Source organism: Neopelma chrysocephalum, unplaced genomic scaffold, assembly GCF_003984885.1.
Source record: "Neopelma chrysocephalum unplaced genomic scaffold, ASM398488v2 Primary Assembly neopelma1_62, whole genome shotgun sequence".
Lineage (NCBI taxonomy): Eukaryota > Metazoa > Chordata > Aves > Passeriformes > Pipridae > Neopelma > Neopelma chrysocephalum.
In genome coordinates, this window is record NW_020897719.1 from 6,420,428 (window position 1) to 6,438,698 (window position 18,271).

An 18,271-nucleotide genomic window follows, 5' to 3' on the forward strand; every position below is an offset into this window, starting at 1 on the left:
GGGAGAATTGGAAAGAAAAGGTAAACCTCATGGGTTGAGAAAGAACAGTTTAATAATGGAAACAAAATAAAATATTATACTAGTAACAGCAACAATTAATAAAATTATTATTTTTATTATCATGATCATCATCATCATTAAATGGAGGGAGAGAGAGAAATAAAACTCAGGAAAGGCAAGTGATGCACAATACAATTGCTCACTGTCCATTGCCAAGTAGTGATCAGTGCTGCCCAGTCAGCTCCTGCAGTTTACACACTGAGTATGATCTATGGTATGGAATATCCCTTTGGCCAGTTTGAGTCAGCTGTCCTGGCCATGCTCCTTCACAGATTGTTGTGCGCCTCCTCACTGGCAAAGCATGGGAAACTGGAAAGTCCTTGACTTAGGGTAAGCACTTCTCAGCAACAACTAAAACATCACTGTGTTATCAACATTATCCTTATTCTAAAGCCAAAAAACACAGCACTGTACCAGCTACTAGGAAGAAAATTAACTCTATCCCAGACATACAGTTATAGCAAAAAGGTCTGGGACAATTTTCATGTGTTCAAATTTAAAAATGCACATCTTAATTACTGAGATGAGTATTTCTTTCAATAAAATCACCTAACATGTAATACCACAGACAAATGAGGATCATTGTACAATCTTCTGTGTCCGTGAGTGATTCAGTAACCTACAGGCTCATCAGTATTCTGCATACAATCTCACAGCCATTATGTCCCAAGCCTTTGTCCATTTGGCCAAGAACGCCGGCAAAAGTTAATGAAAAGTTCAGAGTCTTAAGGAGTTTGAATGTACAGCATAGTTAATTTCCTACAGCTGCAATTTGTGTTATTAAATGTCCTTTTTTATCAAAATCAAAATTCAGTTTCAAAAATGAAGGTAAATATGTTAGTAATATAGAACAGTGTAAAGTAACACTTGAAGTTGCCTTATATTGCTAATTCTTTCTGACTTTGCTACAGCAATGAATGAGGAATACTGATTCAGGAATACCATTTTTATCACTTACATGAATTACAGCACTAATATCAACTGCACCAAGGAATAAGTACCTTCTTAAGGACACATAATAATAATAATAATGGCCCATCTTCGCGAGCGAAGATTTGGGGAAAGGTCTTTTACCTTTCCAGCCTGCGCAATGGATTTTTTAGGTAGGTTTGTTTAGAGTGTCCTTCTCATAGATGGATGGCCACACAGGGCTAACGACCTCCATCAGGCCAGGAGACCGGGATTTGAACTCGTGGTCGCAGCAGTGAAAGTCCTGCACGCTAACCACTAGGCCACCAGGGGTCTCTTAAGGACACAGGTCAATAAAAGACATCACATAGTAGCATACACGTGTGGTGGTTTGAAACTCCCAAGGATCCAATTTTTAAGTTCAAGTCCCCCTCCCACAGTCTGCCCCTGTGAGAGGGTTTAGTGATGGTATGGACTTGAAATATTTTTCACTTCATGTGGAGAGTTTTCAGACAAAACACAACCATTCGTTATTGGGGGAAGGGAAAAATATTTACAAAGGTTTATTTACTCACACCTATATATATATATATTTACATTGAATTAAATTCCTCTTTTCCTTCAATAAAAGTCCAAGAAGGAAAGAGAAAAGTCTTTCTGTCACTGCACAGGCCACAGTTCCTTCGTTTCAGTTTTTTGTGGCACTGGTTAGTGTCCTTCATTTTCCTGAGGCAGCAGATTTAAGTATGGCAGTCAGGATTTTGGTTCTTATTTTGTGGAAATTCCAACCCCGAGCCCGAGCCTTTGGGGGATTTCCTTGTTGATCTTCACTCCTCTTGGGGTAGAACATTGAAGGCAGCTTTCAGTTCAGTCTTACCAAAGCTCTTTTGCTCTGTCTCAGCTCGCTAGCACAATAGAAGCAACAGCAGCAGCAGCAGAGGGCACGGGCACCTCCTCTGCACTCTGTCCTGGCTCAGCTCTCTCAGGACAACTCCGGGCTTCTTGGCTCCTTTCTCTCTCTCTAGCTGCTGCTGCATTTTGGGACTCCCTAAAGGTTTGGAAGTCCACCCCTGCTCCTCAGCAGGTGTCTGGGTTTTGGGAAAGTAACACAGTCTTACCCCAAACCAGCTCCGTTGAGCCTTCCTCTGCCTCGTTGCAGCTCTCCCTCCTGCAGGAACATCTCTGCGTCTTTCAGCCGGCTTCATGTTATCTTGTTGCTACTGGCTATCTCCTTGGCTTTCAGCCATCGCTGTTTCTGTTCAGGACCGCTCCGCTGCCGCTTTCAATGTTTTCTGCCGCTGCCGACAGCAAGGAAATCTTCCCACCTCTTGATCACAGGACCCGGTCCAGCCTTGACACTACACCAGGTCTCTCGTAGCCTCAGTTGGGGCTGGGGGCTCTTGGCCCCCAGAGGGGGCCTACCGGCCCCCTGCTTCCTCGTGGTTCAGATCATGGCTACCAATCTACTAAAAAAAAACCTACCTCACCACCTTCTCTTCCGTTGCTGTGGGTATGTAATTTCCGTAGGGCGCATATGAACCTTTGATTGGTCTAGTATTATCAGTGGGGCAAACCATTACTGCCCCAGAGAAAAGGTTTTTCAAACTACCACACACACTAGTCATATGTTTTAGTTCTTTAAGTGATAGCTAGTTTTAGCTGTAAATGTCTATAGTTTTTGGACATCAAATTATCTTCTTAGTGCCTGCTATTTAAGATATTTCGCTCCAACAAAGAGGTAACAACATATTTTGGTTTCTCAAACTGAGATGATTCTGAATTTTTCAATAAAACAAAAATATTGACTGCAAGAAAACAAAAACAAAAACAAAAACATAGACAAATTCCACAGTGCCCATATTATTAACTAGGACTTACTGAGACCAAACTCCAATCCTTGACTTGAATTGTAGCTGTCAAGTACTTCTTAAGTATTCACTACACTAGAGCAAGAATCATTATCTAAATTAATTGAGTCAGTGTGCCATATTGTCTGAGATCTCCCAGGGTCATTCACAGCTTAGTATGGGAAACTAGGGATTTACCCTCCCAACTCTATGCCAACTATTCTGTACCTGGGAAAAAGAAACCTTTTCAAGCAAGTATTTTCTTCAAAATAGTACAGTTCTCACAAAAACTTTTTATTTACATCTGCTGGTAATTTATTTCCTCCCAGCCCTAGTAGGAACGTCTATCTGTCAGAGCAAACCAAGTCTTGAAGAACTCTAGAGTCTACTCTTGCTACAATAATGTGGGGTTTTTTCCTGATAGAATAATTTACATAAAATCAGTTCCACATATTCCCTACAGATTCCTACATACTGCAGCAAAGACAGTCATCTACAAGGGTTCTTTGTCTCAAAATAAAATAAATATAAAATGTAAATTCAACCAAACAAAAAAAACCCTGAAACAAATACATAAAAAAATAAATAAAGCCAAAAAAACACTCCACCTTTATTTGCCCACTTCAGTGTGAAACAGTAGCTGGAGTTTGTAAATGAAAAATCACAAGCCTATAATCTTATTGAAAAATGCTGTACAATTACCAGCCTTGATTTGTGGCAGAGATATTCTCAGAAATAAGCATTATTTGCACCCATGTACCTTTCATGAGAGAGTGAGTAGTTTTGTGTAGTATTTCTCCTCTCATTAAAAGGGAGACAGGTACAATGCTGACATCCTTATTAAGAATAGATAGAAAGAAAATGCTAGAAAGTTCTTGTCGTCTAGGATACTGTTTAAAATACACTGAAAGCTGCACTCTTCCTATAAAGACTCAGAGACTGAGGCTTAAAATACTTACTTGATAATGTCTCCTTCAAGTGCAATCACTCGTTTAATGATCTTCTGTTCAGGATTTCTAGGAGACCTGACACAGGGGATAAGGTTATACCATCAGTAACGTTTGCATTGTTTTAAGACAATGAAAAGAAATTCCACAAAGAAATAGACACTATGAAAGTCATTAGGAGATTCCATGTTCTCCTTGATATAGCATCAATCATTATGTTCCATGATGAAGTGAAGCTACTGTAATCATTCTCATTGCAAACCATCATCGAAAAGCAGATGCTGAAAAATGACCTGCCAACAAACACCACAATAATCAGCACACCTTTTATCATGAAAAATACACTCCACCATATTAAAAGTAGAACATCCCACTACCAATGAGGTGGGTAGCTTTGTAAATAGATTTATGTATTAAACCCTGAATTTCTCATCATATTGTGTTTAAACATTTATGTCATTCACTCACTTTGGGAAAAAAAAAATCTCTATGTTATATTAATATATACCACTAATTTAGGTGAACCTTGCCTAGGGAGCTGTGGAAGTTTAAAAAAAAGTTTTAAAATTTTCTGCAAGTTTCAGCTTTGTCCAAAGCTTCTTAATGCATTACTATATTTTCACTTAGTTACTTTCCCATAAGCATCTTTTACTGATTCTGATCAGATATTACATAACATTAGGAGAAAACAAAGCTGAACTTGCATGTCCAGCCTGAATACTCCAACTTCCTGGATGCATATTAATAGATAGGACTATTCAAAATGTTATTTACTGTGGTTTTGACAGGTTTATGTAGACACATGCACCATAAATTTTCTTTCTTTTCTATATACTTCACTTCTTTGCATTCTTCACTTTTAATTATGTAACTATGCAAACTTAGAAGAGTGTTTTCATGTTATTAAAAAATAATTATTTTTACTTGCAACTTGTACCCAGAAAAGTCACTGAAGGAACAAATTGTTTTGATTTTCTGCTGATGCTTGGGTTCTGCCTATTGAAAACCAAGTAGTCTGCTAGACATGCAATTGACAGAGATTTATATTAGTTTTCATGGCCAAAACCATTGGCCATGCCATCCTTACAACAGACCAGCATCTTTGAGCTCATGTCTGGTCAACTGGTAGCACACTAAGATTACATTTCCTTAAAAAGCAAAGCTGAGATGAGTTTGGATGAAAAGTTTGCCCATACCGCTGCATGATTAAAGGCATTTGAGGTTCACTTCCAGTTCCAAAAGTTAAAAAGAAAAATGGTTTCAGACTTAGTCGTTGTGTTTTTTATAACATTAGGCCAAAAAAGTACTCCAAATATTTAAAATTTATTTTGGTTTCTTGCGGCTTTTTGTATGTGTGTATTCCAATACATTTGAAATAAATTTATCTTTCAATGTAATGAAATAAAATCCAACAAGCCCAATTTTGAATTTCAAAATATGAAATAGTTTCCCTTTACAGTTCACCAAGCCTGGAAACCTTATTTTCACCAAGCGGAAGGGAACAATGAATATGAATAAGGACCATACTTTGATTCCCTCGTCATCACTGGAATTTTCAAGTCACTACATAATTCACAGTAATATTTTATTTAGCATAATTTTACCTGAATAGTTGTGTATTCCAGTTCAGTCTTGCCTTTTATGTTCTTTCTCAGGCTGAGAATACGCATTTTTATAATATTTTACATGTCAGTCTTGGAAGGAATTAATCAAGTTTAAGATGCTCATATGATTTAAATGTATGGAGTATCAATAGCGCTTTCTGATGCTGCTCCCTAGCAGGATTCAATGAGCAGTCATTTGAACATTAACCACACCTTATTCTCAGTCAGAGCACAGTCTAAGAAAAGACAACGCACCTTCACTACAAGCTGTTGTAAATTATTTTTTTTAAAGTTACTTTACTGATAATTGATTTAATTTTTAATTCATTTAAGCTCAAGTGGTAATATTTTCATGTAAAATTTAAGCAATGGAAATGGTAATACATAATGTATATGATGAACTGTACATTTCTTAAAAAGTGAATGAAAACAAATTTTATGTTTGCTCTTTCAAAATTCTGTGCTGGTTTAACACCTTACTTTCAAAGGTTCTTTAAAACTTCCCAAGTAAGCATTTCCACTTGATTAGTACATATATATATATATATATATGTATGTATGTATAGTAATGCAATTATCGACCTCTCTTAACTTTCCTTTCTTGTGCAAAAAATTCTAATGACCTTGAATAAACATCACTCTAAATTTGAGGTATGGGTACTTGTTCTAAGGGTGGCTACGGGATTTTCAAGAGGTGAGCAGGATGTTTTGTTCAAGAGCCAATGTGTGAACAGGAGGTAAGAGAAACTGGTTCTGAAGCGATGGATATTGATGCCTTCCCAAACAGTGTTTAGCATAACACTGGGATTTCACTGAACAAATTAAACAATAAAAGAGGAAAAAAAGGTCCAAATATTGTAACTAGTAATTGTTTAGTACTTCTCTGCCACTGATATCTGGGTGTGTTAACAAGCAATAACCTTTGAAAACAGGAGTCATTCAAAATAGGACACAGCAAATGTTACACTGCATTTTTTCACTGTCCTTCTATGAAAGGTCACATTCAGTCATGATCCTTTCAATTGATATTGTGTGGGAAGAGATGAGACTCCCTAAACACAACAAATATATCTTGTCTCCAAAAAATGGCATTCAGAAGATACGTATATCATTAATATGATTCTATATGAAATATTATATATGAATATATATGAAATATTTCATATTTCTATATGAAATTTACCAGTCAGATCCATATCTGATGTTTCACAGGGCAATCACCATTGACCATTTTCTAAATGAACCTCTCAAAAACTTGAGCTTAGATTTTTCTCAGTAAAAATATTTTCTCATCTGCATATAACCATTTTTGACCAGGCATGAATTAGGGTCAGTAGCACAAGTAGAAACTACTAGTTATCATTACTATGAAAAATCTCAAGCACATTGCAAATATTAATGCACAAGTAGCCTTTAGCAGCACATCAGGAATGCAGTAGGATATGCATCTCTGGAAAGTAAATGCACTTCTTAAATGCAGATTGAATTCTCTTCCACTTATAATCTCTTTTCCTTTTTCCATGAAGAAAAGTGGAAAATGAACAAGTCTAGCAGTTTGGCCCTCAAGCCATCAAGTTTGATGCTAACTCAGTGTTACCAATTTCTCTTCAAACAACAGCATTCTCTGATCAAGCACCTCAGGGGAATGCCCACTGTATAATATAAAAAGAAAGGAACAGCCTGTGTGTCATCCAAGATTGATAAATATTTTTGATTTCACCTGTCAAAACAATCATTTAAACTTCAACTACAGATCACCTGATGGCTGGTTGCAAATAACAGAACAAAGAGCAACATCTTCTCTATTTGAAATACCTTCTGACAATGGGACAATTCACTCTGCCCTAGCAACAATTTCTAATTTGCTCCAGACTTTCAGTTTATGCACAGTGTGATGCAGAAATTCCAGGCGCATGCACAAAGGCATGAATTTTGACATCAAAATCCGGATTCAGAGTTTTAAGATAGACAATTTACCAAGGGAAAAAAATAGACATTTGGTATGTATTTGTTTGTGGTTTTCCAGATGTGGTTTTAGCAACTCAGCATAAGCAACCTGCCACAAAAACCTGTACATTTGTCTTATTCTGTATTGACTTCCATCCACACCTGTGGTCTAATAACATACTGTAATTCTTAATTTAATTCCATATTGCTTTAATGGTTCTTAGTCAAACTTCTGTTAAAAAGCAAAATCACTCACTGCCAAACAACTATCTTGTTTTTACTGAAAGTAGTGTCTTATAATGATTAGAGATTGCAAGATGCATTGTTGGAAAGGTAGTGTTTTATTTTTCTTACATTTTAAACTGTTCATGTATAACCTAGAACAATGCTTCCTTGAAACTTTATGGTGAATTTTGAGCAATCTCTAAACAAAAGTAAAAATCTGAATATAACACCTGCATAAAGCGTCAGAGAAAGAGCCATAAACTTTGCCATAGAGCCATGCAATAATTAGAACAAATAAACAATTCTCTCAGTCTCTTCAATTCTTAGAAGTGTTCAAGAAACAACTGGATGTGGCACTTATTGCTATGGTTTAGTCGGTAAAGTGTTCAGTCTAAGGCGGGACTCGATCTTGGAGATCTTTTCCAACCTTCATGATTCTATGATTCTCGCATAACTATGCTTGTTCCTGCTTTTCCTTTCAAAGGGGCTTTCATTCCTTACCTTCTCTCTACAGCCTGATTTAGTCTTGAGTTTTCAAACAATGCAGGAAGTACCTCCCTAAAGCAAAAAATTAGTTTCCATACTAATCCATACTGTATCTCCAGACACTATCTTGCACAGATCTCTTACACAAGATGGAGTTGTAAGGAAATTAATAAAAATCTGCATACTTTCAAAGAAAATGAATTTTCTCTGGTATATCTACAGCATGCTATATAGTTGCAACCTCATTGTTAGATGAGACATCAGGAGTATCAGATTTTCATAGATTTTGAAAGGTTATTGCAAATAATTTGATCTTCACCAGGAGATCATTACGGACTCTCCCCAGTGTAAACTAGATATATAATTCCTACATGATAAAATTAGGGAAGTCTTTCTACACTTTGGATCCAACAATCAAAACTGTGTATCTGGCAAACTTGCAGAATTATATACAAGACAAAGTAAAAAAAAAATTGAAATAAATCTCCATTAGAAATTATGATTTTAAAATTTCAACCAGTTAGCTAAAGTAAGGCAAGAAAAAAAAAATTAAAAATTAAAATAGGACAACAAAAAACTCTAAATAAAATGTTTCACATCAATAAAACTAATTGGTACTGCAAAATAACATGACAAGTCACTTTGAAAAAAAAATTCTAAATAGTATAGTAACTTCGAAGTATAGCTACTACTTTGAAGTAAAATCTCATTTAATTGTTTCTCAGCCTTCCAATCTAACCACTTTCAGGTTAAATGACTCAGCTGCTTGTAATGCAGACTGTGTAATCACAATAGTTATGTGCACTTGACCTTCTTCCTGTTAACAGAGAGACTCAATTAATTACTTGCTGTTTTAACTGGCCATTTCACCTTACCTTCACCTTTTTCGAAAGGGTTGAAAAACTCTAACTTAACCTTTGACTTTGGAAGATACATAGAAATATTTATCTACCAAATAGGAAGTTAGAATGACCTAGGAATGAGATTACCTGGGCTTAATGCTTAAGTCAACAACAGTAATATATGCACTATTTCATTAGCATTATGCTGTAGCATAGGAACTATATTTCATCTTTACTATAACTGCCCCAAAAAAAAAAACCAAAAAAACAAACACAAACATATAATGCAAATAAAATATGACTTTCCCTCTGACAACAGAGGGAAAGGCACAGAAAAATACAAAATGTAATCAAATCATTCTCATGGGATATTAGATAGAAATAACCTATTTAATCTATACATTATCTGTCAGAATGATTCTTAAAATTATGCTTATTTTTAAAGAATCCTCCAAGTTACTCTCTATACTTTCTTTGATTCTGGGATTAGACCTGTGTTCAGAGGCAATTTTCTAAGCATACAAAATTAAATAATCAGTTGCTAACTTAAAGAAGGCAATTGTATCTACACACCACACATTGGGCAGCAATTTTCAGTCCTTATTATTTTCTGATGGAGTTCCAGAAAAGTTTTCTAATTATACACCACAAGTATTAAATATTTAATACCACAAGTATTAAAAAAAGTACTAGCTGCATTTTAGGTGTTAAAAATATCAATGACCTAGGAACCAAAGTATTATCTCAAAAGAAATTTAAACGTTAAGAAGCCTGGTTCTCTCATTGTCTCTCCTGGAGATCAAGTTTAGCACGTCAGGTAGAATTAACACAATATTTAGTAAACAAAACTATGACTTTAAAGATGCCAAAGTTATTGCCTATCTTCGGAATCACTTAAACTTCATCAGCCAATTGCTTTTTAAAGTTTTCTAATGCTGTTTCCAGCACCTGTTGAGAAAATCTCTTTCTTGATAATCCTAAATGGCTTGATATTTTCTCAAATTTAACCACAGCTACAGTCAAGAAACTAAGTTTTCCAGATGAGTTGTCTGTTATAGTCAGTGCACAAAAAGGAACAATTAAAGTGGGATGAATCAGCCTCCGAAGGATTATCTCTCTCCTCAATGACTACAAAAGAATTCAGACACCAGCTTAGCCTAGCCAACTTAATATTAAATGATTAAAGAGAAACTGCTTAGAAATACTGTTTCTCTACCTTATAAGGATCTGTAGCAGATTTTTTTCAAATAACACAGGAAAGCAAGTACTAATGGCGAGGTTAAGGAAAGACCAATAACAATATAATGTATAGTTTTAAAATAGTTGTAATACATTTTCTTAGTAAACAAATATTTAAGAGTAGAGACATGTGAACATAAATTCACAGAAAAAAAACCCCAACAATTTGAAAGTTCTCTACAAGGGCCAATAGAAGTCTTGGCTTTGGGATTATTTGTAATAATTTTTTCCAAATAATGCTGCATAAAATATAAATAGTTTTTCCGTATTTTTGACATAGAAAATGAAAATAAATTCTCTACTAAGTAATAAGAGGTAAAGATAGGCTTAACTAAGAAACAATTTTGTATCTCTATCTATGGTAATTAAAAAAAATTTCCTTAGGATAAAATACTAAAGATTTCTATATGCTCAATAAGCACACAAAGACATAAATTATTTCCAGACTGTGCATAATTAAATTCACTGTTATATCATAAACCAACTTTTCGAAAATAGAGAGTGCTGCTAAGGATAAGTTATTTATATAGTTGAAAACGTAGTATTTTTTGTAAAAGAATACGGGAAAAAAGTGAGAACCGACATGAGCAAAACAAAGCCACAGTTACAAAATGCTATTTGCATTTTTTTTAAATAAGCTTAAATAACAGTAATAAGACAATTGGACACAGCTAAACCCTCTCACAATAAAAAGAAACCAACCTAAGTTTGGCCTTTTTTTTCTTCACAACTTCTGCTTTTAGCTTGGATAGCATTTGGAGAAAAATGCCCACAATTAACTGCAGGTGTCTATCCTGCAGATGACATCAGGCTGAATTAACCATAAATTGTCTGCTGTGACAAAAATTCTTGTAGTAATAGAAATTATGACCTGCTTATGAGGATTTGGCAAAGAGCAGCAATGGGAAATTTAACAGGGAGTATTTTTCCACATGATATTCTATGTCAAAACCTGATCTTTTGTGTCAGCAGGTCATCAAGCATTTGATACTAATTGCATCATCCTCTACTTCTGTGCTTGCACAGAAAGAAGAAAGAACCCTGCACAATAACTGAGGATATTGCTCTGAGAGACTATGATCACTTGAGCAGGGATAAAGAGCTTGGAGGAATCTGTCGAGAATAAATCCACATCCTAGGTTGTTTTTTGCCATGAGATTTTTAGGATTCTGAACTGTAAGATATTTCTTCTCTCGCATGATGGGAAATAAATTTATTTCAGATGTTAACAAAGGAAGATTAAATAAATAAGAAGTGTCACCAACAGTGAACAGCATAAATGAGTAAAATAATTCTACTTACAGAATGTTTTTTTCCCTTCATACAAAGCCATTTACAAGTTTTTAGGTAGTGTTCCCCTCTCAGTGAAGGCCAATCTGCTCTCCTCTCTTCTCCAATGGTACACACAGCCACAGGGTTTGATCTGCACACTCACTTCCCAGCTCTTCCCACGCTACAGTCCACTCTGGTTATTCTACCCAAAATGAATTCTTCAGTCTCAGGCAGTAGCAAACCCATCCTAGCCCCATCCCACCTGTCAAACTCAATCCTGTGCGACAGTTTCCCGCAGAAGGTCCCTGTCACCTTATTCTCCAAGTGATATGCTGCTCAGAATATTGCCAGAAATGAGAGAGACTGGCAGAAGAGACAAGAAGGGAAGGGGAAAGAATGATCTAAACTTTACAGACACTTTTTACACATTCTGAGGATTGATTCCTCACTCTTCCCCCTTTATCCATGGGTCAAAAGTTCAAACAAGGTATTTATAATTTTTGTATGTTCTTTTCTTTTTTTTCAGAGTGGATCCATGAAGAACAAGGTCTTAAGTTTCTTTTAACCCATTGATCCATTGCTCTTTTTTAAAGAAATTTTCTTTATTTCAGACAGTCTTCTAGAAAAAATAACAGGAGAAAGTTTCTTACAGAAAACAGTCAGAAAGATAGCAAAGTAAAATGCAAGCTAGAAGAATTGATGATACAAGCTTGTGTCAGAAACTGCTATGGAAGAAAGTAATTCTTTACTTTTTAGTGACTGGAAATTTTGCCAGTATTAGCAGGATGACAACACGTGAGGAAGAAATGCAAGATATGGCATGGGATTAACAAACCTTTTCAGAAATTCTACTGGCTCTACTATTGAATATTTAAAATATGTAGTTTATGCATCATTCTGTATATTTCAGACTGTATTGACGAATTCTTCAGTGTGTTAACAATCACTATATTTACTGGGCCCTGTTGACATAGAATATCAAGTAGAAGCACAAAAAGATTAATTCAGCTAATTAACATTTGGCATTATTGCCTTCGCCATTCTAAACTTAAGCCATATGTATATGATATACCCAAAACAGGTTTGAAGAACAAACTTTAAAGCATCTGCTTTAAAGCCCTTTCACAGCCTTAGTAAGAAAGCAAGAACAACAATACAAATTGTTTGGTTATGAACAGCCAAATATCAAGAGTAAAAATTGTAGGAAATCATACAGCTCTTTGCAACACTGGTTCCTACTGCATCACAAATTTAATGATTAGAACAATCTAACATTTTCCTTTTGATTCTCTAAATTATATTCTACCACCCATTCCTGATTGGTATTTTTTGGAGTCAAAAATCATAAAATATATATTGGAATGTATTTAAGCTGCATGGTATAGTGTTTTGAGAAAATAACTGCGTACTTCTGGCTCAAAATCTAAAGATAGCTTTTGCATATATGCTTCAAATGACGCATCTCTACAGAAATGGTTACTAACACAGTTCCTTAAAATTCCAGCTGGCAGTATATTTAGAAAGTGGTATAGTAGTAAAGCTGTCGAAGACACGATGATACAAAGATAACCTTTACTTCTCTGAAAGAACTGTGCAAGAGCATGAAAAGGTGTCTATGAGATTTCTTTAAAGCATTTTATAATTCAGAAACAGTAGGATTAGCTTAAGGGGCTTTTTAACTGAGAAATAGCAATACTAAGACTTACTACTTATGTAACTCTCTGTACATTCAAAGCACTAAGTGATGATATGACTAACATTCATGAGTTATAGTGTTTGATAAAAAGCTACCAGTGCACTCATCTGTGCTATTTAAGTCTTCTGTGCAGACAATATGCAATGGGGCTAAGCTTTACAAATGAATAACTGGAACACAATCAAAATGTTATTAAAAAATAGTTGTCACATTTGGAACATAAGGTATTTCTCTCCTTTAAGTTATGATCAGTTCAAGTTGTCAAGATGAGTCACCAGCAGCAAAACAACTAGTGACAGGAAAGGAGTGCTCAGCAGGCAAGGATGTTTGTAGTACAAATCTGTCATACAGAAACAAAATGGGAATCCCTCAAATTCCTGCCTATTTGTCAGCCTGGAGTAGGAAAAAACCCCGAAAGCTGCTCTTCCATTAGATTTTAACAAGTGTGTGTTTCCCAGGATTAGGCAGTATTAACCCACTGAATGCAGTAAACAGCAAGTACCCCTGATCCCTAGCCCCCCAAAAAATTCATGCCAATTCATTCACAAGGGCAAGGAAGTCCTGTACTGCGGGCACACTTACACGTGCCTCTACAAAGGGCAACTAACTCCACAGCTGGGTTAGTCCAGTCAATGCATTCACTGAAATAATAAATATTTGAACTTACTTTATTATATTTCTGTTTCATAAAGAAAGTATAGAGAATTATACATAAAAGAAATAGTTGAAATATCTTCCTGATATCCTTATATGTTGTCTTTAATTGAGAGAGGAATGTACATTACACAGCATTTTATGCAACCTCTTTAGCCCATTGATAATTAGATAATACATTAATTGTGACTTCAACAAAGTCACTGCTGCTTGAAAGAACTTGGAGAATGTGTGGCTAATTTGTGCTCTTCTTCAGTTCCTATGCTCTATAAAGAAAACTCTGCATCATTTCAGGATTTTCATGTGGTCTCTACAATGAAAAAATTCCAGTCTGCATACCTGTCCTGAACCTGAAGGCAAGAATCTAGAGTAGTCTGTATCTCAGAGAAACTTGACACAGTCTGGGCTGAACTTCTGTAATGCAAGTCAGCTGTTAGTGGCTAAATTAATACAATAAGAAATTACATATGCCATCGTCTCGGCACAACAGTGTGACTTCAAAGCTTATTCACCAGAGTTGTTCTTCGTTTGTTTGTTTGATATACTTTAGGGTCAATTAGCAAAGGAGATAATCTTGAGTCTGCCTTGTTACACATGCAGGATTTGTATGTACATGCTAGCAATGCCCCATCATATGAAGTTTCTTCTTACAGCTCTACAGAAATGCAAGATGTATTGTCTGGTTGATGACAATTATCCTCATGATTGCTACTAGTCAGCACCAACTATATAGCAGTTAAAGTCACTCTAATTTCCAGTGAAAGAAGGATCAAATTATTTTTTCTCTGTCAGAAGCTAAAAAGAAAAACATGGGCAGCTGCCATGAAACAGCTATGTTTGATAATGTACCTGTAGGCCTGAGGCTTTGGGTCATAGGATTTCACTCATTTAGCTTGATATGGAGCCTAATAACTTGTGATTGATTAAAACACAACTTGGCATTCTACTTTCATTTAAAGATTCTAATGAATGGTCACTTTCCATTGCATTTTTTTTTCCCACTGGTTAATCACAATTATCCTTAGAGTATTAATAATATGTTCATATTTGAAGTTGTCCAGCTTCCAAATTTTTCTTCAAGAACAAGTTTGATGTACAGAATAGGGCCAAATGGAAAAAATTCCATCTTTTTGCATGACAAACTGTGTGCATAACTGTGAAAGAGCTCTCTCTCAAGATACTGATGACAAACTTTTAAAATTATTTTACATTCTGAGAGTCTTTAGCCAATTCAAAGACAGATGCAAGATCTTTTTTTCTTTTATACACTTACTCTGCTGTCACCATGACTACTTTCTGAAAAATGTAATGCTATCTGTTTGAAAACAATTAAACAGGGAAAAAAACTCTTGCAGTCCCCTCACATGATCTCTGTCGTGAGGAGGGAAGAGAGAGGCACTCGATACGAGCATCAGCTAACTTCGTTTATTGAACATTGCCAACAGCTTAATATACACTTTATAATTGGCTCATACATATTGCAAAAACTGAGCTCATTATTGGTGCTTGCTTAAATGTTGATTACACCCTTACTCCCTTCTTTTGTTGACACAGGTGGCTCTCAATTGCTTTTGTTTTGCTAATCACAACCTCCTGTTTACCAGTTAGCTTAGCGCGTACAAGGATGCAGTGACCTTGCTGCCTCAGAGGTTCACAGGAGCCAATTCCCTACAGATCTCCAGTAGTCATTCATCTCCATTTCTTTAAACTTTGTCCCCTCTTCTGCTCTACTACTTTACATTTGCTGGTCTAAATCTTGGGTGAGCAGGACGAAATGGTAGTTTTAGACAGAGGAAAACCTGGCATCAAAAAGAGAGAAAAAAGTCAAAAAAATCACCTAAAAATGGTATAACTTTTGTTTGAGTTAGTGAGAGTGGGAAACTATGAAACTAGGAACAGATTTTTCCTCTTACTGACTTTCATGGTCTGGTGCATTGAAATGGTTAACTTGTTTGAATTTAGAGCACAGGAGTCTAAGTAGAGAAAATTTAAAAGGTCAGATAGACTAATGGGAACCCCGATTAACAGCATGATATAAATAAACAATAAAGCTTAAAAAGTAAAAAAAAAAAAAAAAACAAAATCAAACAAACAAAAAACCAAAACAAACAAACAGAAAACCCCAAAACATAAAACAACAAACAAACAAAACAAAACAAAAGAAAACCCAAAACTATAAACTCATTTGAACAGTCACAAGAAAGGAAATGCATAAAAAAAGTTCTTAGACCTCTAATAGCTCAGTCCTGGTTTATCCAGCTGATGACTGAGTAAATAAATTTCTGCAACAGCTTTGGTTGGCAGATCTCAGATCACATTTATTCTTTTAAATATACTCTCGAATTTGGCAAGATGGTCTGTAGTCCAGTCTTTGCAAAATTCAATAGAGTTGCAACTATACTCAAAAAAGTAAATAATATTTCAGAGCTTATGGAAATCACAACCTACCTTCAAAAAACTCTAAATATAAATAAGGAGAAAGTTTATGGACTGCATTTAACAGTTATTGCAATGGTGTTCACTCAATCACATTTTTGTAAGCTACTGTAACAGCTCCTAATCATATTATGAATACAGACATATTTTTTCTTTTCTTAAAATATTAATTACATCAAGACATTGATTTTGGAGACAAGGTGGAAAGAGAAAATAAAAAAATTGTGTAAATCAGAATTTTTAATGTCAAGTTCATTCATGAATGAATTGTAGTTGCTTGCAACAGTTCAATGAGACATCACATACCTTCCAGACAGATTTTAGGATGTAAGTATCTTAAAGAGACAGATGCAGTCTTCTACCCAACTATTGAGCCACAATTTCATCATTCATGTAGTAGAGCAGTAAATGTAAAAAGGAAATTAGAAAAACCTTCTCCATTTCAAAATCACAATCCCTAAAAAGTGTAATATATTTTGAAAAGGAAATTAGCCATATAAACACTAATGTATACGTGTGTGTATTTAAAGGTTTTTATGATGTGTGGAAATGCAGCTCTCTACTCAACTTATCAGTTTTAGCAAAATTCAATAGTTGCAACTATACTCAAAAAAGTAAATAATATTTTAGAAAGTACGAGCATAGTTCAAATGAAATTTTATAAAATGACCAGTGGTACTGGATGTCCAACTTAAGACACCTGAGGGCCTCAATATTTCCTTGGTTAAGAGCTCCTTTTCTAACTAGTTTAAACTGGGTCCAAAAGCCATTAGGTACACAGAAAAAAATTGATCTTGCCAACTGATATCTATCTGAAGGACTTTTAACAGTGAGTTATATGTAAGCTGTAGGTGCTTATATCACTTAACCTTGCATTTGTCAATTGGCATATGTGAATTTGTTCATTCAACAGCAAAGACAAGAATAAGACAATTATTAGGCCTCTCATTAGCCAGAGATATTTTCACCTTTGCCTTCAGAAAATGTGATAGGACCTTCTTGTAAGACTTTACAGACAAATACATTATTTTCTTTCTTATAGGATGTTACTAGTCCTCACCCACAAATTTGACTACCTGGCTTGACCTTATACCTACCTCACCCCTGAAGATTTGCCTGGCAAGCTGGACACTCAGCTGCTCCAACCATGTCCCTGGCCTCATCCCTGCTTTTCATAGAATCATATAATATCTCAAGCTGGAAAGGACCCATAAGGATCATGGAGTCCTCCTCTGTCAGGCTTGGTGCTGTGACCGCTTCCTTGGGGAGCCTGTTCCAGTGTCCAACCACCCTCTGGGTGAAAAACCTAACATCCAATCTAAACTTTCCCTGACACAGCTTCATCCATTTCCTTGTGTCACCGCATCACCAGCCTCTCCGCTTCCCCTCACAAGGAAGTTGTAGACTGCAATGAGGTCTCCCCCCAGTCTCCTCTTCTCCAGGCTCAACAGATCAAGTGACTTCAGCCGCTTCTCATACAGCTTCCCCTCAAGGCCCTTCACCATCTTCACTGCCTTCCTTTGGATACTCTCCAATAGCTGAAAATCCCCAAACTGCACACAATATTCAAGGTGAGGCTGCAACAGTGCAGAACAAAGCAGGACAATCCCCTCCCTTGACCAGCTGGCGATGCTTTGCCTGATCTCCCCTGGGACACGGATGGCCCTCCTGGCTACCAGGGAACTGCTAACTTACATTCAACTTTTTGACCAGGACCCTCAAATCTCTTTCTGTGGGGGTTCTCTCCAGCATATCATCCCCCAGTTTGTACAAATAACGAGGAGTACCCTGTCCCAGGCAGCAAATCTGGCAGTAGGTGACTGCCCAGCTCCCTAGGCTATCCAAATGTCTCTGTAAGGCTCTGAGGGAGCCCACAGCTCCTCCATGTTGCTGCATTACATATTCCCATACAAGAAATGTATACATTCATTTGAGGGGATAGAGCAGGGCCTTAAACACTCTTTTAAAAGGAGTACTCGTAACACAAATTATTTTTTTGCAGGGGCTGCAAGCCTGTCCCCGAGGTCTGAGGGACTGCCCTGCCACCCAGTTGTTCCCTGCTCCCTGTACCCTTTCTTTTCTTGCCTGTTCCCGTTACACCCTGAGG

General features: G+C 36.2%; 1 protein-coding gene across 1 annotated transcript in view; it reads right to left on the reverse strand.

The window, feature by feature from the left end:
- IMMP2L (inner mitochondrial membrane peptidase subunit 2) overlaps positions 1 to 18,271 on the reverse strand; it is a 425,745-nt gene that overhangs the window by 142,241 nt on the left and 265,233 nt on the right. Inside the window, exon 4 of the mRNA XM_027682163.1 lies at positions 3,776 to 3,841. Coding sequence (XP_027537964.1) covers positions 3,776 to 3,841 — 66 coding nt within the window. The remainder of the gene's footprint in view (positions 1 to 3,775; positions 3,842 to 18,271) is intronic.